The sequence below is a fragment of the Myotis brandtii genome, unplaced genomic scaffold (genome assembly GCF_000412655.1).
Source record: "Myotis brandtii unplaced genomic scaffold, ASM41265v1 scaffold131, whole genome shotgun sequence".
Classification (NCBI taxonomy): Eukaryota; Metazoa; Chordata; class Mammalia; order Chiroptera; family Vespertilionidae; genus Myotis; species Myotis brandtii.
The window spans coordinates 1,658,773-1,684,387 of NW_005354632.1; the positions used below are offsets into that span (position 1 = coordinate 1,658,773).

The 25,615-nt window shown below is 48.2% G+C and overlaps 1 protein-coding gene across 1 annotated transcript; it reads left to right on the top strand.

Annotated features, from left to right (window-relative positions):
- Positions 1–25,197, top strand: TSPAN2 (tetraspanin 2). The gene is made up of 8 exons (XM_014534661.1): positions 1–31; positions 3,567–3,689; positions 15,693–15,790; positions 17,072–17,146; positions 18,418–18,516; positions 20,408–20,479; positions 21,430–21,513; positions 24,008–25,197. The coding sequence occupies exons 1-8, from the start codon at positions 1–3 to the stop codon at positions 24,071–24,073; spliced, it is 648 nt and encodes a 215-aa protein (XP_014390147.1). The 3' UTR covers positions 24,074–25,197.
- The last annotated feature ends 418 nt before the right edge of the window (positions 25,198–25,615 follow it).

The following is a 25,615-nucleotide window of genomic DNA, read 5'->3' on the forward strand; positions in this document are numbered from 1 at the left end:
ATGGTGTTCACCCTGCAGAAGCCAGAATCCAGTATGGCCTTTGTCCATTCTTTCATCTGAGTGGAGTGTGCGTGTTGCTATAATGGTGTTAAATGCTCATATGCTCCTGCCTGTAAAAGGCATGTATAGAGTTACTCTTTGTGTCCATGTATGATGCGAAGCACACATCCCCGCAGGTTTAGGAAACATAGAACTGACACACGTGCTCTAGTTTGTCTTGTTTTTCTGGGGGAAAGTGTTTGCTGTGTATATTCCAGTGTGTTCACACTGCCTTCCGAGGTGTCTGCACAGTGTTGGTGCAAATGAATTTGAAAACAGTACTTGGCCAGGTATTCCCTTGAAGGGCTGTGAGGGAGGTCCTGTCAGCTTGCCAGAGCTTTCCCTTCGGCTCCTCACTGTGTCTGGCATCAGGCAACCCTCCTAATGGTTCCCACAAAGGGAGTGGCTCCCATCTCCCCTCCAAGCTCAGCCATGGGCTCTCCAAGCTGGTAGCAAGCTAAGTAGAAGCCATGAGCCAACTCGCCCCTGAAGTCCCAGGCTCTAACGTCCCCCAGACTCCTCCCTCCCCAACACAGTGTTCCAGGTAAGGAATCGAAGTCCTTACTCACACTGTCCACTCCTCCCTCCAGCTCTTCCCTGCTCAGGGACTTCTAAGTCATTCTTCCAGATGTAAATCAAAATGGAATGGCTTGTGCGGAGCACTGGTTGTCCCTGGACAGTGTGAGCTCACTGCCTGTGTGTACTGCATTGGTTAGTTTTGCGGTTACCTTCCCTGTTAGGGTGAGTCCTGTCCTTTTCATCGCTTCCCTAATGGCTAGCACCGTCCCTGGCCAGGACCACAGCTGATCCCCTAAAAGACGGGGAGGACGTGAGAGGAGATGTGGCTGGGGACAAGAGAAGGAAAGGGACCAAGGAGGTCGCCCCGTGTTCCTTATTTGTTCTGACATTGGCTGGGGTGCAGTGTTGTGGCGGAGACTGAAAGGAAAGGAAGTATGGGTGGGGGCTGGGGCTTTGTTCTAGGAAGGTTAAAACGTAGGATTCCAGGGGGCTGCAGGCTTCCGGCACGTCACTCAATGAACCTTCTCTTCCAGGATGGGGGACCCACAGAGCGATGGGACTCCATGACAGTGGACTTGCTCACTGTGTTCCTGGCTGGGCTAGACTTGGTGTGATGTTTTTTTCAAGCAATTTCTAGTAGAGCTACCCAAGCCCAGCGAACACAGTCATTCAAGAGCCTTACAGGAACGGGGAGTTTAAAAGGACCCTTTTGGCTACATGGTCTCTGTCAATGCCACTTTCCAGAGCAGTGACCGCTGTCACGAGCAGCCTGGAGCCTGGCCGGTCCTCCCCAGTGTCCCTGGGCGGGAGGATTCCCTCCACACAGTGATGACATTCAGCTAAGCCACAGTTTCCTTGACTCAGGAGGAAACCCGTGTGGTTTGGGGTTTGGGGGGGCGTGGATGAGCAAAGTGCAGATATTTTCTCATTGTCCCGTGGCTTTAAATTGCAACCTCTCTTTTCATTTTCCATTATGCATCAAACACATCTGTGCCAGTCGAGGACAAATGTATTCCATCTGGGGGGATGATCCAGACAGCCATAAATTAGAGTCTGTGTACGGAGTTGCCAAAAATGTGGCCGCGGGGTAGGGTGTCCCTGGGACCAGTCCCCTCCCCCACAGTCTGCTGGGTGGCTGCAGGCCTTGGCCTGACGCCTCTGTCAATAGATTTCACTTTGTGTTTGGAAACTCTTTCCATCAAGTCGCCACGGAGGCGAGGCGGGCAGGGGTGCCTCCAAGGCTCTGCTGGGCACATCCGCCCCTCGGCCTCGGGTGCTCCTAGGACGAGGCTTTCCCAAGGGCATCACTCTCTCTCCCGCACCTGAAACAGCAATGACCTTGAAGCTGGTTTCCTCCCAAACTAAAGCGCGACCTAAGGGGAACTCTCCCCCTTTGTCTTGATTGAGCAAACTGCCACATTATACTTTTAAAAACCACAACGTTTTAAAACTTAGAAGCGTACTAGGTGCTTACTGCAGAAGACTTGGAAAATAGAGCGAAAAGAAAAAGTCACCTGCAATCCCACCCTTCAAAGATAGAGATTATTAATGTTTTAGCATGATTTCTTCCAATATTTTTCCATGCGATGTTACCCTTTTTTAAAATAAAAATAAAATCCTTTCAAGCTGGTGGAGCCCAGTGCCTGGGTCTGCCCGCACATTATCCAATTAGTGCTTAACTCAGCGCTGGAAACTCTTAGAGACTCCAGCTGGTCGAGCCGCCCTCTAACTCCTCCTCGCTGAAGTCACGCCACGCTTCTGAGGACCCGGCCACCGAGGGAGCTGGCCCAGAGGGGACAGAGCGTGAAGGAAAGATCCTCAGATTAAACCCAGCCAGCTGGCCCCAAGGGGTGGTGCCGGTCTTACAAATAGCCCCCCGGATAGAAGGATCCCGTGGACAAAGGGCCCTGCCGGCCCCTGACTTTAATATTATTTTTCCTTATTAAACCTCGGCCTCGCTGACCACGTCCTTCTGTCTCCCTGTGGGGGAGGGACAGCCTCTAACAGCCTCTACCCTGTTCCCAGGTGAGAGGCCAGGGCAGCCCAACGCTAACTGGAGGGGTTGGCAGAGCCAGGGGCTACTTTTACATCTCAGCACCCTTGCCCCCGTTGCCTTGAGTCCCAAAGGTGCCCAGCGAACGTCTGTGGGTGGATTGATCCGATGAAATTCCAGATGGGTGTGTGTGGACAAGGGGGTGCGGGGCTGGAGCCTGCCGGGGCATTGGGGACCGTCCCAGCTTCGGTGGGGAGCCTCACGAGGCCCTCAGAGTGGCCACAGGGAGCAGGCGATGACCCTGCCAGCTGCCAGCCTGCCGGCCTGCCCGCCGCTGCCCGAGCCAGCCACTCAGCCTCTCCATGAGCCGCACCGCACGGCACACAGACCATGCTTTTTCAGAAAATTATTTTTTCCTTTCTCACTTTCCATGGAAACTCAAAATAGAAACCAAAAAAAAAAACGGTCAAGCTCCCTCCCCGCCTGCAGGGCAGTGACCGTGACCCGAGGAGGCCCCAGGGGAGGGGAGGGGGGTTCAGATGCCTCTGAATCAGCTCTCTCACTGGGCACTGCGCGCCCATGGGGAGTGGGCAGGTCGGAGGTGGTGTGTTTGCTTCCAAATTAGAGAAGCGTGTTTCCCCCGGGTCTTAGAGTTCATCCTGCTCTTGGTGACCCAGGTCTGAAACACTGCCCCCTCTGTGTGGCGTTGGTCAGGAGGTCCAGAGTGCCCTTAAGGGACAGGGGGGCAGGCACCGGTGCCTTCCAGGGGGCCGGTACTGGAAAGTTCTTGCTGAGCCACCTCCAGGCTGCCCAGGGCTGGGTATGCCCATGACCCCAGGACAGCCTGCAGAATGGGGGAAACTCCAGTTCCAGCGCCACACCAGGGACCCGGGGGCTCTAAGCACTTCATGTCACCTCCTCTGTGAAACGGGAAGGATGTGGCCTTCCACCCCCCAGCACCCTGGGCCACCGCTCGCTCCTGGGTGCACACGCTTCCCTCACCTTCTTTATAAAGCTCTCCTGCTTGCTTTTCAGCTGGCGGGGTCGGCTGTCATCGCCTTTGGACTATGGTTTCGGTTCGGAGGCACCATGAAGGATTTCTCGTCAGGGGACAAGTCCCCAGAGTACTTCTACGTGGGTGAGTGACATGCTTCCCTAAGCTTTAGCCAGGGCTGCCCCAGGGGCCTGGGGAGACCGTCCTGGACTCCTGGGGAGGGGAAGGGACAGAGGGAAAGAGAAAGGAGAAGCCACGCCCTGAAGACTGCACCTGGGCCTGCGGTGGGCAGTGCGGTCACATGGTTCACCCCTCTGCTCTCCAAAATCCAGGAAGACCAGTGGGAGGACTGGCCCAGGGTACTTCTCTCAGCCACTTCAGGAAAAGCAGCCCAGAATGTAACTACAATTCATTTCCAAAGAATTTGGACCTCCCTTCTGCCCCAGTGAAGTGGGTATCCACGCTCCATTACTCACTCGGCCATCTGGAGGGATGGGCCCTGCAGGGTCAGGGTTCTACTTCGTGGTCTTGTATCCTAAATTGTCTAGGACAAAAACAGAACTCAACATGAAGAGACAGCTTTGGACAGGGTTTGGAGGTGCTAATGTCAGTCCCTCTGTGACTAGGGACTGCAGAGGACGGGGTGGGGGTAGGCAGGAGAGAGGATAGGAGAGGGAGGGTAGGGGAGAGAGGGCAGGGCTGTCCTGGGAAGGAGGCCTCAGTGGGAGAGGAGCAACCGCTCAGCTCCCTGCAGCTGTAGGAACAGGGTGAGGGGCATGGGGTAGGGTGTAGCTTCCCATTCAGAGACAACGTGCTAAGTGGGCTGAGCTGAGCCTCCCCCTGGGTTTAGAGTTCTCCTCTCTCTCTCTCTCTCTCTCCTTCCTGGACTCTAGGTTTCACACACCTGAGACCATTGTCGGTGCAGGTGACGGCCCTATGCCGCCGCCCCTTTAAGCTCCACACCAGCGCAGAGTGCACTTCGGTGGCATGTGGTGCCTCTGTGCTTGGGTGAGGCCGGTTTCTGCAGAGATTGTGTGCCCCAAACCCCAAAAAGAGCAGGGCTGCTTCCAGGGAGGGACCACGTCCAGGCCCCTCGCAGAGCCAGGGACGTCCTCACGAAGGGCCGCTCCCAACTGTGTTCCCCCCTCTTCCATTGCCCTTCTCACCCCACCCCTCCTCTGAGGAGAGCAACCAGGCTCATGAGGGCACTCTTAAGGGAAAGTAACAGCAAACCTACTAAAAGATGGACAGCGATAAGGAATCCCACGCCTCATCAAGTCTTAGATGCAGCCTTTTTGTAAACACCCAATTATTTTCAGTTCCACTAAGAAAAGAAGAAACGCTGCCATTGTGACTAACAGGCCATGAAACATGCATCCTAATTTCAGAAAGGTTAAAATGTAAAATGGATGGAATGTGGGGAAAGAAACATGGGGGTGGGGACTCTCCAGATTTAGCTCAGGGTTCGACACAGTCATCAAGGACACAGGTATTTCTCATCTCTCTACTCGCCACCCTGGGGACCTCACAGGTCCCCTCGGATTGTAAGACAGCTCCTGTGGCTCCAAGCATCGGATCCTCATACAGCAGCATCCAAAGGAGAGAAAAGGAAGTTTCACCTCATGCGGCCCTTCTCAGGAATGAATCAAACCTTTGTCAGGAGTCCCCAGCATGCTTCTCCCTGCAGCTTTGGCCAGAACGGCACGGTGTGTTCATGCCTAAACCGTCACGGCCAAGAAGAGAATGAATGACGAATCGGAGTCCCCCTGGGCCTGGAAAGGGGCCCGGGCTCCCCAGAGGGCCTCTGACACTTACACTAAATCCGAGTTCTGTTACAAGGAAGAAGCGGAGGAATCTGCCATCTGGCTTAACACGGAAACGCTCCTCTTTTCCACCCACACGGTTTCCAGGTGGTACCCACGCTTCCATCTGAAAGCTAGCCTGCACCTTTAGCATATTCTCTCTTCCCGGAGGAAGTTCTGGCTCTGAAGCCCTCAGAAGCGTTCCCCTCGCCCAGAGCAGACCCCAACCCCCAGATGAAGCTCCGCCTGCACCACCTCCAGGGACACACGGGCAGGCAGGGGAGGGGAGAAGGGATGCAGTTCCCTCATTTTCTGATATTCCAGGACCCATTTATTTCATAACTTGTCCTGCGATTTCTAACTCCATTTTAGCATAAACATAACTCAGTGCCCGCTGGATTGACCACAGCGAGGTGCAATCCACTTTTCAGGGGATTCCTTCCTCTCCAGACGTATGTGACATATACGATGACCAGACAAGACTGTCTAGCAGGTGTGAAGTGCCAGTGGGTGATACAGAGGCTACCACTGAATTAAGCCTGAGAGAGAACGCCGCAGCTGGCGGGATGAGCCTCGGGGTAGAGGGGCGCTTGACCGGGGCCCTGGAGGACGGATAGGCTCCAGGGAGCCTGAGTTCGGGAGAGCCCGATTCAGGACGCTGAGTCAGCATCGCAAATAAATGGCAGGCAGCCGCCATCCTTTCCCTCCTGGTTGGCGGTTCTGGCTGATCGTTCAGGATACACTTATAGGGGAGTCTTCTTAACCTAGCTCCTCCCAACCATTCACAAGAGTTGCTTAGGGGAACATCATTTTCCCTCCCTGCTCTGAATTCAGTTACTTGATGTTCTAACATGAGGTCAGTCCCAATAAAACAGTGGGAGTCCTTTGCTCCTAAAATCCAGGCATGTTGGCATTCAGGGTATTAGCATTCAGCCTGTCTGCTCTTCACGTGCTATTGGGTTTGCACCGCAGCCCTGTTTATCTCAGAGTCCTCAGGTGTGACTGCCAGGACTTTCCATCCAAAGCCCTCAGGTAGATGGGGAGGAGTCCCCTCAGTCAGAACCCACACCTGGGTAGCATCTACCAGTTCAGTTGCAGTCATACATTCTCCTTCGGGTTGTTTGAATAACTAACCACCTAACACCAGCCACCACACCACCATGTTGGAGGTTGAAAGACGTCATCACTGTTATGTGATTTCTGAGCTTGACCTGGAAATTTCAGCCACAGTAAAGAAAACTCTATTTTTGTTATTATTATTTTTTGTTAATCCTCACCCAATGAAAAAATATCCATTGATTTTTAGAGTGGGAGAGAGGGGGGAGAGAGAGAGAAAAAAAAAAAACCACATCAATGTGGAGAGAGACACATCAATTGGTTGCCTTCCACACCTGCCCAGGCCAGGGCCAGGAATCGAGCCCACAACCCAGGTACATTCCCTTGCCTGGGAATAGAACCCTCGACCCCTCAGTGTGAGGGCCGATGCTCTAACCACCGAGTCACTGGCTAGAGCAAGAAAAGCCTTTCTAAAAGGCCACAAAGACCTAGGTGATGTGAAAAATGTAAAAGAATTCATCTCCCTTTCAACGATGATAAAATCTGGCTGTTAAAATGTCTCCGTGGTTATTTTAAATTTGGGATTTCATATGGTATTTGGTTTTAGGCAAACATGGTTATGCATTCAAGCAGGGGTGCCTCTATTCTTTCTGTTTTCTGTAGGCTCCTCTGTTTGGAAAAAATGGAATCTATCCATGGGGACATCAACCAGCATCTAGAATCCTGGGCTCTGTGGTCACACAAAAAAGTGTGAGGACACTGGACTTGCCCTATGTAACTTGCATCTATTTGAAAAGACTCTCAGATGTGACAATTTAACTATAATAGGAACTACTGTGTGACTGAATGCCAGCGAAGTGGTGTTTGCAGAGGGTGCACCAGGTCACTCCAGGCTGGCGAGGCAGGAGGGAACGGAGTTATGTTTAAAAAACCAGACTGTCATCACGGGAGAGGATGAAGAATGAGGACTGCAGAGGCATTGGGGCAAGATGACAAGGCATGTCTGCAGGACAGCGATTAGCCAGCCCTGCTGGGCAGGGGAGTCTCAGTGGAGTGTAGAGGGCTGGGGCATGGTGGGAGGTAAGATTACAGATGTTGGGGAGGGATGGAGGGCAAGTATCAAGGGCTGTAAGTGTTCGGGTTAGTTAATCTGGTAGGGAGTAGAAGACTAATTTAGGGCTCGGGGGAGGTCTGACCACACTGCAATTTTAAAGAGATTCTTTGGGCAGCAATGGAATGAGGAGAGTCACAGGACTGAAAAGAACAAGCTAGATTGAGTAGAGAGGGTATAGGGGGGCATAAATGGTGATGGAAGGAGACTTAACTTGAGGTGGTAAACACACAATACAGTATACTGATGATGTGTTATAGAATTGTACACTTGAAACCTATAAAGTTTATGAACCAGTGTCACCCCAATAAACTCAATAAAAAGAAAGAACATGCTAGATTATTGATATAGTCAGACATAAGGGCATAACCCATGATGGTTGCAGTAGGAATTGTGAAGAAAGGAACAGAAAACAATAAACATTATCAAACATTACTAAGCATTATTAAACAACTAGAGGCCCGGTGCACAACATTTGTGCACTGGGGGGTGGGAGGGGTTCCTCAGCCCAGCCTAAGCCCTCTCACAGTCAGGGACCCCTTAGGGGATGTCCGCCTGCTGGCTTAGGCCCACTCCCTGTGGCCGTAGGACATCCCCTGAGGGGTCCTTAGCACTGCCTCGGAGGCAGGAGAGGCTACCGCCACTGCTGTACGCTCGCCAGCCGTGAGCCTGGCTTCTGGCTGAGTGGCGCTCCCCCTGAGGGAGCACACTGACCACCAGGGGAGAGCTCCTGCATTGAGCGTCTGCCCCCTGGTGTCAGTGCGCATCATAGCGACCAGTCATTCTGCCATTCGGTCGATTTACATATTAGCCTTTTATTGCATAGGCTATTATCAAGCATCATTAAATTCAGGGACAGAAGGAATCAAAAGAACAAATGATACCAGTAATGGAAACAAGGCCAGGAGTAATAGTCATGATTTTTAGATGGGAACCTGGATTACAGAACTAAGGGGTCCTGCTTAGTCAGAGAGGGTGGGTGTGTGAAGCGGGGAGGGGAGAATCTACCTCAGTCCAGGGAGCAGAGAGACCGAGGCAGCCTCGGTCTCTCTGCTCCAGAAACAAAGAGCTAGTAGCTCCCAGGTGTAGATGTGGGGCCAACACAAGAAAACCTTTCTCATGAAGCTGAGCAGACTTCCACAGATGAAAGTGAACTCACCTCCACAGCGGTATGTAATACACCACTCCCGCGGCTAAATCGGAATGGGGCGTGTATCCATTCAGGAGAGCCCTGTGCTGCGTAGGAAGGTCAACGAGCTCTATGCAAACACTCTCATCGTTTTTTCTAACCTAAAGCAATGCGGCTGTTCAAGATGCAAGACACGGCATATCTTTAGGGACATATCTTTAAGGACTCTTTTCACTGCAAATCCCAGAAACAACGCAAACCATCTTGAGCAAAGCAGAAATGTCTTGGCTCACATAACAGAAGTCCAGGATTAGCATGGTCTCGGGGCCACGAGTGATGTAACTGAATCCAGTCTGTAGCCAGCTCTTAGCCATGCTTTCCTTCGGCGCCATCTGGGCAGGTTTCCTCCCACAGGCAACAAAGGGGCTGCCCGCAGCTCCAGGTACATCTCCCAAGCAACTCTGGCAATGGAAAGCCAACCAAAGTCCTGAGCCCCCCTCTACTTGGCAGTCTTGGGCCCTGAGCCCCTTCCCAAGCCAGATGTTGTGGCCAGCTGGTCGGGATGGGCTGTTGGCGGAAGCCTGGGCTTCTCACCTGCCTGGGAGCTGAGGCATCCGCCCTCTCCGACCTCAGAGTCAAGGAGGTTGGGTTCTCTGATGGAGAAGATGAGGAAGTGAATTCTGGGGGGAAACAGCAGTCCACACTGCAGGGCCAGAATCCCTCTTGCTTATTCTTGGTGGCTGGGGGCAGGCGGTGGGTTTGCCCACCCCCGGTTCTCCCTCGTCAGCCACACCTCCCCTCCGCACGTCAGCCCCTGAGTGGCTGGTGGTGGTGAAGACACCTGTGGTCAATGCTTGGGGCTCAGGGAGCTGGGTTATCGTAGAATCCTAGCACCAGCATAACCAGGAAACGAAGGACCAGATGGGGAAGCAGCAGGGGCTGGCAATAGCCATGGTTCTCCAGCTCTTCCTGGGGGGCTCAGCCCACAGCCAGGTCTGCTGACACCCAGGCCTGCACTCATTCCTGTGAAATCAGGGACCTTTTCTCTGCTTCAAATACTCCTTATAATGTAAAGCCACTGAGCAATATACATGTTCATAGAAATCATTATGTCTTTCCTCAATAAATAATTTCCAAACAGGAAAGATCCCTGCTCTCTAGCAATAAAACGAGAAGAAAAATATGCCAGGATACCATTTAAGGACTTGCAGAGCCAAGAGTGTGAGGTTATCGGACTTTTAAAAGAAGCAGGCCCGGTTTTTGGAAAACCACTTCATGTCACAGGGTACTGGTCTGTGTATTTTCTTTTCAGAAGAGGTTCCAGAACAACCAACCCATTGAGCTCTTATCACCCCTCTGTTGAAGAGTGTTTGGGACAGGCTTGGCACAGTCAAGTGGCTCTTAAAGAAATAGGGCTTCACAGCCTCGAGTCCCTCTAGAGAAACCTCGAGAAGACACGTGGTCTGGCTCCCTGCTTCTGGGCGGGTGACTGCCACACAGTGTAGGAGAAACCCTTCCATCTTTGGGGGGATGCTTTTCTTCCTGGGATCCTTGGTCCTTCCTCCCTAGTGATGGAGAGAAGGTCCTTTCTTGGGATAAAGATCTGGACAAGATCTCGCTGCCAGGATCCAGCCTGAGGGGAGTGCACCAGGGTCATGAGGGAGTGAGGTAGACTGACTGCCACCGCTGCCTCTTCTCAAGGACCTGTGAGTCCAGGCCCAGGCCTGGCAGCCAATCCCCGGTCCCTGTATCCACCGGTGCCAACGTGGAGAAAGAATCTGGCAAAAGTGGAGTTGGCGGCAGGAACGGTTGGAATGACCTGGTGTTTCCTAGACCCTCTCCATTTCTTCTTTTTCGTCTTTCAGTGAACTCGCCTTCCAAATCCCACCAGCTGCTCTCTGGCTTGCTGTTCGTTTGTGTCTGGGGTTGCCTCTTGGAGGGACTGACCCCTCAGGGCCCAGGATTCTCCTGGGAGCAGTCCCCGAGGCCTGAAGGCTGCAGAGACTGTGGGCTCGAGCACATGCAGTCATGTCTGAGCCGAGGACGCTCGCAGGTTGGCTGCACAGAGGGGTTGCCCACAGACAGCAGCCGCTGGGCTCTCCAGGATCCTGGCCGACTGGGGCTGCCGCTCCCTGTCGAATTCCGTCGTGGAGCCTGGCTTGGATTGCGGCTGGATGTGTACAGACTGTGTTCCAGGCTGCCTGCTGAGGGGCTGGCTTGCCTTTTAAACACTGACTCACTCTGGTCCTTTTTTTTTTTTACTTCTGGGTTCTCAGTTGTACCCGAGAGTCGTGGTAGCTGCATAACAGAGATGGGCTGTAGCTGACGTGGCTGAGACAATTTCTCCAAAGCATCTTAAGAAGAGAGTGGATCGTTATGGCCATATCGCAGATAACAAAACTGAGGAACAAGAGGCTTTACCGAAAGCCAGTTGGCAGCCCTGGATCTCTGGCTCCCAGCTCTGTACTTTTCCAGGAAAACCCACAAGTAATCTAGAACAGCTCTCCCCTCCCCCACCCCCCCCACTCCCAGTGCTTTTCCCAAGCAAGAAGAAAAAGAACCCTCCTGCACTTACAAATTGCAAAATTAATGGATTTCGAGCTAAGAGAGTCCCCGTTCTGAGTTCCTATTGGAAGGAGTTCGGGTGTGCACTTCGGAGCTGAGCCCTGGCTCAGGCCAGGTTTGCCCCTCACTAGCTGTGCACTCTGAGGAAAATCACTTACCTTCTCTGAGTCTCAGATTCCTCAGCTGTGCAATATAAATACTTCATAGGGCAGTGTGAGTAGATGATTTAACAGATTTAATACCTGATCTGTCATAGCCCTGAATAAATATTTGCTGTGGTTATTACTGGAATGAGGGCAGGCTGCAGAGAGAGCCAGCCTGCGGGCGCATAAGAGAACACGAGACGAAAGGAGGGGTTAGACACCAGGTAGTCAGAACAGGAGAGTGGCTGATGTCACTGCTTGTCTTCTCAAGCAGCAGGTTCCTGTTGACTGCACTGTCCAGGCCCAGGCTCTGGGAAGTGGGTTGAATGACTCTGTGACTGACACGTTAGAACAGTGCTCAGTAACTGACGGCTCCTGTTCCTTAGAGAGAACCCAAGATTTCACCTTCCCATGAACTAAGTCCCATCCAATATTCCAGACACACCTATAATTATGTGCGTCCAGGGCAAGCTGGCAGAGAGGGAGGGAGAGTTGCAGAGGCATAGAAAAATATTTTTAGATGAAAAATAGTCATTAGCCAGCTATGAAAACCATCTGCTGCCACAAAGCCACTGTAATTAATGACCGTGCCACGCACCATCCGGTCCCTGAAGGGGGGGCCATTGTAAAGCCACCCGGACGGACGCAGACAGGGCTTTGAAGAGGGCGCTGTGTCTCCTCTCTGTGTTAACTGAAAAGAAGAAGCTTAGACCTAAAAAACAAGTGAGGGTGTGGTCAGGGCATTTCTAGCAGCATGTCACCTGGGGATCACGCATCTGGAGGCCCAGCTGTGATAAAAATGCAATTTCAAAGTGGTTTCTCTTCTTTCCAAGTCCAGGGGAATAGGCCTCGGGAAGCCTGGGGAATTGGGAAATAGGTCAGACACTTGTCACACAGGCTGCTGCGGGAGGGAGAGGGCTCTGCAGAAACCATCTTGGAATTAAAATGTGACAATTAATGTATTCATTCAATAGCTATTTTTGGAGCCAGATCAGAAGAGAATAAGGTAGCCTGGGAAGCCACAGTGGTTCCAGACACACCTATAATTATGTGCGTCCAGGGCAAGCTGGCAGAGAGGGAGGGAGAGTTGCAGAGGCATAGAAAAATATTTTTAGATGAAAAATAGTCATTAGCCGGCTATGAAAACCATCTGCTGCCACAAAACCACTGTAATTAATGACCGTGCCACGCACCATCCAGTCCCTGAAGGGAGGGCCATTGTAAAGCCACCCGGATGGACGCAGACAGGGCTTTGAGGAGGGCGCTGTGTCTCCTCTCCGTGTTAACTGAAAAGAAGAATCTGAGACCTAAGAAACAAGTGAGGGTGTGGTCAGGGCATTTCTGGCAGCATGTCACCTGGGGATCACGCATCTGGAGGCCCAGCTGTGATAAAAATGCAATTTCAAAGTGGTTTCTCTTCTTTCCAAGTCCAGGGGAATAGGCCTCGGGAAGCCTGGGGAATTGGGAAATAGGTCAGACACTTGTCACACAGGCTGCTGCGGGAGGGAGAGGGCTCTGCAGAAACCATCTTGGAATTAAAATGTGACAATTAATGTATTCATTCAATAGCTATTTTTGGAGCCAGATCAGAAGAGAATAAGGTAGCCTGGGAAGCCACAGTGGTGTGCTGAGTATTAACAACTAGATCAGCAGGCCCAAGGGACCTTGCCACTTGTTGAGTTTCTCCTGATCTTCCCTTCAGCTCCAACAACCAGGGCTCATTGGCGCTGGGCTGAGTCAGGGGCCCAATACACACAGAGGTTTGCTAAGGAGAGGCCTCAGGGACTGGGGCTGCTGGGGCAGCATCAGGGTGTTTTGCTGTGAGTTCTGGGACTCTGACAGCCTAACATATGAATACAAATAATATTGTACAAATAAGCACATTTTCTCAGGGAGCTCATGATTTCAGAAGGGCAAGGACCCTGCCCGAGGGACCAGCGAGCTTGTTGCCAGCGGGGGCAGCTCTGTCCTCCTCAGGCCCTGGGGCCTCTGTCTGCTGCACTGGGGCCTTTTCTCAGGGAATGCAGCCATGTCCTCAGCTACTTGACCTTGGGAGAGCCCAGCCCTGTGTGGCTTCTTGGACATCTGCTGGGATGTTTTTCCAGCGTGTGTCTCTTAAGTCACGATGAGCGATGGCAGACAGCCAGCACAGGACTTCAGAACTGGTTTGCTCTCTTACTCTTCACACCCAACAGCACTGACTGAGATTTCTGCCATGTACTAGGCATATTCTAGGTCAGATGAATAAGGTTTAACATCTACAGAGAAAGACACATATGAGAACCTGCAAATGCACAAAATGGAAAAGAGCAGGTGGGGTTCGAGCCCAGTGAATTCCCATGTGGCTGGAGTGCAAGATGGATAAGGATCAGGGGGTGGGGGGCCTAGGCTGTGGCCCCAAGCAGAACCTGTGGACTGTGTCTTGCAGTGGGGAGGCAATGAACGGTTGTAAGCAGGAAACGGATACAATGAGGTGGTCCGCCCATGAGACATTCTGTGAGGAAACTGACTAGGCGGTGTGGTGGCTGCCCTGAGCCTGTGTGGGTGGGGTGGGAACCTCCTCCAGCCTGTGCGTCCTGCCTGGAGCCCTCTTGCTCCCCTGACCCCCATGAGTAAAAGAGAAATGTAACACTTGCTTTACCTATGGGGGTGTTTTGCGGAGTCAATGAGATGATAGAAACAAAAACGCTTTGAAACTTAAATTTTTAAAAACAATAAGGTGTTTAGGCAGTGGGACCAATAATAGTATTACTAGTATTTAAATATGGAATCATTTCTCTCGTTATCACATCCGTTCCCCATTCAATCACTCCTTTAGAGGGAAGGAGAGAGGAGGAAGTGGCAAAGCTCCTAGGACTGCAGAGCAAAGGGCTTCCCTGGCCCAGAAAAGGGCCCGAGAACAGTGCGTGCCTGGCAGGAAGCAGAGCAGCCTAGCTACTGCTCCATCCGCGTCGGGGAACAGATCGGTCAGTGCCCACAAACACTGTCAGCACCCAGAGGGGCCCCAGGAGGGACCCTGCAGGCCAGGCTCAGGGTTTCCCCATGGGTGTGGCACCCAGCTCCCCACCCTTGCTGTGAATGGGAGTGGTTTCCAGGTGACTCATATGAATAAAATGCAAAAAAATAACATAGTGGCGATCGGCATTTTTCTAAGCGAGTCAAATGCCAGGCCTGGTATTGTGTTCTAACTTATCTCAGGATCAGAGGAGGAAATAAGAAAAGACTTGGCTTCGTTTCTCTCAGAACAAGAACATCTCTGCCCTTTTCTTCCCCTGTGAGAACAACTGTTCCTGTGGCCCGACTTCGGTAGTAAGTGGAATTCCCGCTGAATTAAGGCTGCTATTATGCTGCAGAGGCAGGGTAGGAAAATGGCCATGAGATGGATATTTTTATCCCAGCTCGATGATCTCAGGCAAATTGCTTAACCTTTTGGAGCCCAGTTCCTCTGTCTAAAAAAAAAATGGAGATAATAATGGTATCGCTTCGTGAAGATTAAATGAATAAATCAGTGCCTGGAGAAAATGAGCCCTTAATAAAGGTAGCTGGTGTTATATTAATAGCAGCATTATTTGCTGTACTAGTATGTTACCTTCTCACCTCCTCAGGGGTTGTTCTTGTAACACAACCTCCCATAGGTCCAGTGTATATGGTGTTGCCCTCCAAAGTTTAAAATTCACACAAAACCTATTGCCTGATCGCTGTGTCCTCCCTCCTCTCCTTAACCAAAGCCCCCTCTTGTGTCCCATCCTCTGCCTGCTTCCCCATCTGTGCCTGGGTAGATGTCAGCCCCCTTTCCCTCCCAGACACTGTGTCCTCATGGCCTCTCAGGAGATGGAGACAGCCATTAATTCCAGAGTCCCATGAGCAGCAAGGGGCTCCTAGGGTGGTGGTGGGGGGGGGGGGGCCCCGCTCTGGCACTGACTCCTGACTGCTTCTGACTCAATGTCATCAATTTCACACCAATGGTAGCAACACCCACTCCCCAGGGCTGATGGGAATCGGAAAGATGAGGTGCCTGGCATACAGGAGGCCTGTGGGAGGATTGAGAGCAGGGGGAGTGGAGCTGGGACAGACCAGCCAGCTTCCACTCCTTGCCGAGCAGGTCCCCTCACCTTGGTAAGCTCGGCTTTCTTTGCTCATGGGGGACAATAGGAGCCCTACCTCTCAAGATCCTTGTGCGGCTTAAATCAGGTGAGTGAAGACTCAGCAAGCTTTCCACAAGTGTCACCCACTGTATTATTAACAGCCAGTGTCCTGCCCTGCAGCCACTGGAGCAGTGGTGGCAGGACCGTGCAGGGAGCACGTGCTGGGATCAGCGTCCCGTCCACCCTCTTCCCACAGGGCTCTACGTGCTGGTGGGAGCAGGGGCCCTGATGATGGCCGTGGGCTTCTTCGGGTGCTGCGGAGCCATGCGGGAGTCACAGTGTGTGCTCGGATCTGTAAGTGGGCGCCAGCGGGGAGAGGGAAGGGAATTGACCTTCAGGGAGCCCCACGTCTGGCCTCCAAGCCAGCTCTTTCCCTGACCCACTGAGACCTTGGCAATCACCCCTCTCCCTGAGTCTCGTTCCTCCATCGCTTGCATAAGAACAATATTATCTTTGTCCTGGCCTCAAGTGGAAAGTCTGGGAGGGTGGGGGCGGGGAATGAGGTCATTAGTGTAAAGATGTTTGGGGAGGAAACGTGTCTAGTAATTAAAAGGGGCAATTATGATTGTTCTTTAAAAAAATACTGTTTCATAGCAAGTGAGGCAGCTAACAGGTTCCAATAGCCAGGGAAGGGCTGTTATCTACAGGAAAAGCATTGCCATTTGAGAGCAATACCTTCACCAGACACCCCTCTTGTGGCCCATTTGAACAAGCAGCCTGTGTCTTTTAAAACATGGAATAATTGCTGTTAACTGCTACGCAGCCAATGCCAGCGTGACCTAAGAGAAGCAGGGAGAAGGGAGAAGCCGGGCAGGAAGAGAAGTGTTTCTATTTCTCCACAAGGCGTCAGACACAGCAGGTGCATTAGGCCACTTGTCCTTGCTCATTGCAGTCGTTGATTTTTGCGACGTAAAATGTCTAACTCATTTCCTTACCCTCCATTCTCTCTCTTTCCCCTGCCAAGCATCTCTCTCTCTTGCTCATCACTGAGCTGAGTTAGGTCAGAGCAGACCCAATAGGCTGGAACAGAAATCTGTCCAGGGCACCTCCACCTCCACCGCCACCTCCTCAAAAAAGCTTCCAGACTGCAGTCTCAGGTCACACCTTCCCCAAAGCCAGGCCCCACCAGTCCCTCTCTGCTGCCTCTCTTACGTTTTTACAGAACCTCTTTTGTCCACCGAGTGCTCACTGAACACAGGTGGTGGGATTTCTATATCGCTATCTGAAATTTTCTTACTCAACTTTTATTGCTTTACTCATTTATCATCTCTTCTCCTTTCTAATATGAGGTCCATGATAGCAGAGGCATGAGGATCTTAGTTATGCACCACTGCACACCCAGCACCAAGGACAGTGCCTGGCACAGAATAAATGCTCAATAAACAATTGCTACATGAATGAAGTAATGAATGAACGAACGAATGAACTACAAGGGTACTACAGTGCAAATGCTTTTTGCTATATCAATTCAAAGAAATAACCTTGCCTAATGGTTTTCAAGTGGAACTAGAATCAAAGAGGCTAGATACATTGAAAAGTTACTGAATTGGTGAAGTTAGTATCTTCTCTTTGCAGTTTTTCACCTGCCTGCTGGTGATATTTGCTGCTGAAGTAACCACTGGAGTGTTTGCTTTCATAGGCAAGGATATAGTAAGTAAAACCGACTTACAGTTTCTTTTCATAATGGTTAAAGTGTTCCTGTTATGGCAAAGGAAATGAGGACAGTGATACCCACAGTGATATTACAAAACCAAATAATCCCCACAAATATTGTTTACGCAGAACTCTTTAACCTAGAAGTATTGTTTGGAACTGAGCATATGAGTGTGCGGCACATATGTGCACATATTTTTGGGGGGAGATAGGTCATAACTTTCATTAGATTTATAAAGGGGTCTATGATTTTTTTTTAAAGGATCAATAGTATAAGATTATCCGGTTTGAAATGGAATAGGGGTCAGATTGCAGACATGAGGAAGAGGGCTCGGGGAGAATGTGCATTCTCATCCCTTGTGACCATCATTTGTCCTTAGGGCTTGGCCTGGATAGGGGCCAGGACACCCTCAAAAACTAACGCTGACCTCTGTGAGCCAGTGAAGCCAGTTTATTTAGATTTGTGCTCAGACTGTAGGTATCCAGAACAGGCTATCGGGAGAACCCACAGAGGAAGTGGCCTTTCAGGAGATTAAAACACACTGTGGTAAAGAGAGGAGTGAAAAGGGACAGGAACAAGAATGGAATCTTAAATTTACTATATTTCACATAAACTCACGGGCTGTCGCTATGGTGTTTATGAAATTATTTTAGATTTTAAAAAATGGTAAACATGTATAATAAATAAATATCACCTTGTTTGGCATTTTCCTAAGGTAGCTGGTTATGTTAGTAAGTAAAGGAATTGGTCTCATGATTTTTTGAGATTTCTGTGGATTTGGGATCCCAGGCCTTCATACTAGAAAAAATTGTTCTCTGAATTTTGTGTGATATTTGAATGCTGACAGGTTTCCCTGGTCAGAAACCTTTGAAACCGTGTCATGAAAAGATTTGAGCACTTTTACCAGTGGGGTACCAAGCAGCATAGGCCCTGACCTGGCCATGCATCACAATCACCTGGGCGGCCTGGAAGGCTGGCATCCAGTTGATGCTGATGTGCATTCAGGTTCGAGACCCTCCACTGTAAGAAATCTTTCTAGTCTATGAAAATTGTTCTTGATTAGTCTATCCTTCCATCTTCAAAAGTTGCTTAGAAACTCCAGAATCTATCATCTGTTCCATATATGCAGCATTATCTTAAAAATACAGGTAAACATATGGAAAGGTCGTATTTTTGAAGGGCAAGGAAGAGGGGGTATTCCTTGATATAAGGAGAACGTTTGAAACTTCCCACTCACCATCCCCTCGGTTTTCCTGGTATTTTTCAGGCTATCCGACATGTTCAGACCATGTATGAAGAGGCTTATAATGATTACCTTAAAGACAGGGGAAGGGGAAACGGGACTCTCATTACCTTCCACTCAGCAGTAAGTAACTTTACTTCTTCCTTAAAATCGCATCTTCTAAAGATGACGCGCGAGCCAGGTTCTCTCTGATCATCTGGATTAAAAATAAGATGCATGTGATATTGCATATGTTTTATAAATTACATGTTATAAAATATATGTGTATATATATGTGTACATGTATTTCTATGTGCATGTATATATATATATATATACATATACTAATAGTGTAAGTTTACTGTTGGAAAACATCCATAAAGAATTTTCCAATATCTAGAGTTTCTTACTAAATATTTCCTCATGCTATTCTCCCAACCTAAAGAGATGTTCAAGAATTCATATCATAGTATATACATTATTTGCATATTTATTCATTATTTGCCATGATATTTAAGCAAGCAGCTTTAATTCACAAAGACTGACAAATATAATAGCAAAAAAATATATTTTTTATGTTTTCCAGAGTTGTAAATTTTATTTGGCTTTTATATAGTGGGTTCTACTATATAATTAGGTTGCATAGGCCTAATTTTTAAAACACTTAGAAAGAAATAAAACTTTCTTTTTGGTAAATTTCAATCAATCAATAAACAAGAGTAAATCCAATGAGGCCAAGTGCAGTAGCAACACTGTATTTCTGCCCTCATGGGAGCCAAGTTCACCTGCATAGAATCCGGTAGAGCAGCGGTTCTCAACCTGTGGGTCGAGACCCCTTTGGTGGTCGAATGACCCTTTCACAGGGATTGCCTAAGACCATCCTGCATATCAGATATTTACATTACGATTCATAACAGTAGCAACATGACAGTTATGAAGTAGCAACGAAAATAATTTTATGGTTGGGTCACAACATGAGGAACTGTATTTAAAGGGCCAGAAGGTTGAGAACCACTGCGGTAGAGAAAGAGGCCCAACACAGAGTTCATGAGAGGAAGTCAGGACATGTGCCCCAAAGAGACAAAAGAGCACAAATAAGAATGCCCAGAAAACAGCCCAAATACACATCAGCTTCTCTCCAAAGGGGCCATTATGGTGTAACAGAGACAACCATGACCTTCAGGTCAGAAAAGGTCATTCTTAGCTGCAGCTCGGCCTCTGGACAGCTCTGTGACCTGGAGCAAGTTCCTTGCCTCCCTGATACTCGGCTCCCTCGTTTGTAAACTAAAGGGGCACCTGACACAGCAAGTTCCTTTTCTTCTGGGAAGACCTGCCTCCGTGCCCAGCTCGGGGCTACATGCCGTCATGAAGGGAGGCTCACAGAGTCCTGTGGACCTAACCACTGTGACACAGAGACGGAGCGATGCCTCTGGGCCAGGTGTTTTCAGGTAGCCCAGTTCTTGTCTGTCACGGGAATGACCTGGAAGGTGCCCAGATTTATCCTGTTCAGCCTCCCCTCCCCCAGGACCTGCCTGCACACAGGTTCCTTTGTCTTTGAAGGGCCAGCCCCAGGGCAGGACACCTGTGTGCTGGCCAGTCTCAAGCCCTGATCTTTTAGCCCCTGGAGTTTACTGTGGCCACTCTTCTGCTCCGTCCCAGACTGTCCCCAGTGAATGAGCCCTTCCCAAAGCTCATAAAACTTCAGCTACTCGGCAGGTTAAATTAACCCCAGGCTGAAAGAAAAAAATCTGAAGGCCCACCTCCTGTCTAAAAAACAGCAGTTCACACAGACACTGAAATTAACTTCGTGCCCTGTTTGGGTTGTCTTGAGTCACTTCCCATCATAAAACTCAGCCAACTTTAGAGAAGTCACTTTCTTGTTCTGCCTGCACAATTATGGGGCTCCGCTCTTTCCAGGGTGCGGTGACGGGGCCTCGTCGCTGCTGTGCTGCTGCCGCACCCGGTCCTTAGCAATGGCGCCCAGAGTGCAGCTGCTGCTCCCCGTCCCGGTCCTAAAGCTCTTTTCTGACTCTAGTTTCAGTGCTGCGGAAAAGAAAGTTCTGAACAGGTCCAACCCACATGCCCAAAGGAGCTTCTGGGACACAAGGTAAGCGTGTCCGGCAGGGCCCTCTCCTGCCTGGAGTGTAAGATGGCCTCTGCCTCTGGGTGGAGACTTTCTCGGAGGCCCTCTCCCTGTGCCTTCCGGGCCTTGGCTTTATTCTTTGTAACGTAAGGGGAGCAGTGCGGAGGCCCAGTCTCCCAGGACCCGGGGAATGATGCAGATTCTCTGGCATTAATTAAGCTCACCAGGGCCCTAGCCAGTTTGGCTCAGTGGATGGAGTGTTGGCCCGTGGACTGAAGGGTCCCAGGTTTGATTCCTGTCAAGGGCATGTACCTCAGTTGCAGGCTCAATCCCCAGCCCTGAGCATGTGCAGGAGGCAACCAAATTGATGTGTCTCTCACATCGATGTTTCTCTCTCTGTCTCTCTCCCTCCTTCCCACTCTCTCTAAAAATCAATGGAAAAATATCCTCGGGTGAGGATTAACAACAACAAAAATTTCAGCTCACCAGGGCCAGAGGTACACACCCAAGGTGCTACCCTTGCCTCTCCACGGGAGGCCCAGCGCTGATATATGCTTCACTGTTAAGTGCTGTGTCAGAACTATGCCAGGTTCTGAAAACTCTTTGAAAAACACGTGGTCCCTTTCACGCTGTACACGCTACCTGCCCTTCAATCACTTAGTAGCCCTCTCAGTTATCAGATCGACCGTCACAGTGTCACAGTGCTTGTGTTCAAGTCACCCTTATTTTACTCAATAATGGCCCCAAATGGCAAGAGTAGTGATGCTGGCAATTCAGATATGCCAAAGAGAAACTGTAAAGTACTTCCTCTAAGTGCAAAGGAATGTATGTGTAGGGAAAACATAGTATATACAGGGTTTGGTACTATCTGCGGTTTCGGGCTTCCACTGGGGGTCTTGGGATGTATCCCCCATGGGTAAGGGGGGACTACTGTACCATCAGTTGTTATTCCTGAGTCTTTTTTTCCACAACAGAACTGCATTGATGAAATTGAGACCATAATCAGTGTTAAGCTCCAGCTCATCGGAATTGTCGGTATTGGAATTGCAGGTCTCACGGTGAGAAAGTGCCAGAACATACCTTCTTGCCCTCTGAGAAGCCTTGTACCTTTGCATCTTATTTCTCTTCAAGTGTGATGGCAGTATCTTAGGAGAGATGTCTTCTAAAAGACAAAGACATTTGTTGACAGGACATCTATGAACAAAGCTAATTAAATACAATAAAACTGTTCTCTAAAATATGATACAAATACCATAACCTAATGTTGACCTTGAGTTTATCATTGTAATAACTTCCAATTTTAAAGCCACCATGCCTAAATTAGACAAGTGATTTTTAATTCTGGGTCTTTTCCTACTATTAGAAATTTACAATAACATCAGGTCAACCCCTCTCATCTGTGATTCAGAGTCAGCACAGTGTGATGATTAACAGTGTGAGCTTTGGCATCACACTGTCTGGCTTCAGCTCCTAGATTCACTACCTATAAGCCCTTGGGAATCACGGCAAAGTTGCTTAATTTCTCTAGGCCTCAATTTCCTCACCTGAAAAGAAGGATTTTAATTTTCTGATCTCATAAGATTGTTGTGACGTTTAAGTGGGATAATACATATAGAGTGTTATTAGAAATGAATTCATATAGTGTCTGGAACATAGCACTCAATAAATGTTGGCTCTTTATACAGCCTGTGTGTTCCCAAACCCAGAATCCAGGCGAAGGGAACAGCGTTATGTGCAAGTGTGGGGCGTAGTGCCTCCAGGCACCTGCAGGTGGCTCGGTACTTCTAAAGTATAAAAGAAGAGTGTGCAAGGATTGATAGGGACAGAAGGGTATCGTAGGAGTAGCAAGCAAGAGATGGTAAGGAGAGGGTCTGAGGGTCTACATAATTGAAGTCTTTGTGTGTCCTTTTCAGAGATTGGGTAGAAAGAGGGGAGCTACCAGGGTTAGAAGGACCTGTGATGATAAAGTTGAAGGGAAGCAAGACTGGAGTCAGGTGGGGCCAGTATAGAGGTGATTTTTATTGTCCAGGGGCCACGTGCTAATAGCTAATGCTAAGGTAGTACTCACCCTCTAACCCTCTATTGCAAAGAAATCAATGAATTGACAGTTCTCAGGGGACACACAAGCATCTTTCCTCTTTTCTGCATTTAGAGGGGGGCAGTGGGTGAATATACTATGCTGAGGACTATCAGTCCAGGAACACCTCTTAGGCCTGCCCCACCTGCTCTGGGGCTAGCCTGATTACCATTCTGAGGCAGAATATTTGAAAACATTCTGTATAATAGAAGTATCAGGTAGACCCTCCTCACAATTCTGCAATCTCGATGAATCAGCATCTATGAGTCACCCCTGACTCATGACAGTGGCAGGATGAGGCTGGTAAAGTTTCTTTCTGGGGGTATCTCTTTAGAGTACAGCCCACGTGAGGTAGGGGTTGCGTCCAACCTTACAACCATAGTCCAGGGGGAATGCCCTCTGTTGGCCATCTTGAATCAATAGACTGAGTCTCCTTTAATATTTTCTTCCTAAGGTAAGAGTTGCACAGTGTAGTCAGTTAACCAAATGTCCATTAGGTGTCTCCCCTGCCACACACTGGAACCGAGTTCTGTCAGCCAGAAGCTTGGAGCCCTGCCTGAGCTTGGAGGCCATTCCCTTACTTAAGTCTACTCCCACCCTTCTGAAATAACTGATAAACACATCTTCTTTAACTTAACATTTACAGATCCTAGTCTGATGTAGGTCAGGATTGAGGAGAGAACCAGAGAGTTGTGGTACTGGTTTCTTTAAACAAACACTGACAATAGTTTATAAACATTGTACACACGGAGCACATTCCTCAGGCTCTGCAGAATTGTAGGTGAAATGATTGAGAACAAGGGGATCTTTTGGCATCCTTCTATTCAAACTGTATACGTGGCTACTGGTCTTGCCAAGTAATTGGCTTCTCCAAGAAGTATCCAAGATGTAGAAGACATCAGTAATACCATATTGAAACACCTCAAACCATAGCTCAAACACCTTAGTTTATGATTTGGTAAAACAATTGGGTTAAATAGTGAAGCATCATTTATACTTAAAAATGAATTGGAAATGAAGAGACGGTCCACTTTTTAATATGCTGTCACTGGTACAAAAATTTGAAGCATTTTCAACAATAGAAAACTATTTAGACCACAAGCATATTTAAACAACTAGTGATTATAAACACTTTTCAAAGTAAATATATAAGAGATTAACCTGAAATATAAAATTCCCAAACCAGTAGTGTATTATTAGTCTTTTACAATTAAAAGCTGTCCGAGAGGCTAGAAATAGAGCCCTTTTCTTAAAGCAGAGTCTTGCTATATTTTTAACAATAATAAAATAGGAATGCATTTTAAGCATAGTTAATATGGACGTCTTTAACCAGTAGTCATAATTAAGTAAATACCATTTATAACCAGTAATTATTGGTTATATTATGTTAACTTGAGTTGGACGCACAGTTTGCTGACCTTTGCATCAATTTTTATCATTTGAAAGTCATTAATAAGTGCTTTCTTCTGTTTCAGATCTTCGGCATGATATTCAGCATGGTCCTTTGTTGCGCGATACGAAACTCACGAGATGTGATATGAAGCCACTTCTACGTGAAAATTTCAATCTAGAGCTTTCATATAAATGTCACAGGAGCTGTCTCCTGGCTCGTTTTTAATATTCAAAGGACATTAGGATCTAAAATAATTTGCTGTCGATTGTACATTTGCACATGTATGTATGCTTGGCTCGTACTGATTTACCCCTCGAGTGAATGCCTATGTATGTTGACTGAGAGCATGTTCGTGTGTGACCTATGTGCTTCCAGTATATGCATTATACAGAATGAAATCAGTTTGCTGGGAATTCCTGATTCTTGTTACATAGTGAAAGGAACAACCTGTTTATCTCTCAGAAAAAGGTCAAAAGCTTTGAGAAACTTAAACACTTGGCTATGCATAAAAAAGTAATAATGGATCGGTTTCTCAGAGTCTAGCCACAGAAAATTAGGTACAGAGAATCCAGGGATTTCTAGTTAACAGAAGCAATAAGCTATGGGAATGGAGAGATCACAGTGTAGTGCTAAAATTGACTATGTCTGAGGAGAGTGTAAGGGTTCCTGGGATTTTTTTATATACATACTCTCCCCTGAATACAGTAAACCACAGTTTTAGAACTAAATACATCTGTAAAACTAAATATAGCATGGAAAATCTAATTTGAATAAGTCATACTTTCCTAGTATTTAAAAACCTCCCTCTGGAAAGAGTGGTCACACAGACAATCATGTGTCCTATAAAAGCAAGTGTTTTAAGGACTAAAAAAAAACAAAAAACTTTTAACTACTTTTTAAGAAAATATTTTTGTCCTCCTATAAAGATGTTTAAATATCGCTTTATTACTTTTTTTCTGACGCTGCTTTGAACTACTGCAACCCTCACATCCACAAAAAAGCTTTTATCTCCAGATTGTATTTCTCCATATGCAAGGCTAGGAAGACTAAAGTAAGATACCTGGCAGTTGGACATTGTGGGAAAGAGAACTTTTACTGGCACTGTATCTTTAAAATACCTCATAACTTGAGTTTACATATTTTCCTATTTTTCTTATTTATTCATCTAGAGAATTCTTCATAGATTAAGAACTACAGTTTTCACCATTTAAAATGAATAAAACAAAATCCTAAGTTACATATTATATCATGAGTGTCCTTGGCCAATCCAACATAAACAAAGAAAAGCATCTTCTCCCGGTTGTGTGCACACAACAGAGACAACCTAAGGAAACAAAAACATGTCCACACACAGCAGAAATCTGGTTAGTCCAATGCACATCCCCCATAAAAATAAAATTTTCATGTTCTTCTATGGTCTTGATGCTTCATTTTAAGAACATAAACCCAAATTTAGGATCTAAATTGATATATTTGTCCATTTTTAACAACTTGGTACATTTAGTAAATAAATCCTAGAGTTTTGTTTTTTTTAATTATTGCATTTTTTAAAGCCACCCAAAAGTGAAAGTACTGGGGACTTTGGAAATGCCTGAGTAAGGTTGTGCTCGTGTGAGAAAGCAAGTCTTTGGGTGTGCTCTTCCAGGAAACTTTTACAAATCATTTTAATGAGAAGGCTTAACCGTCTGAA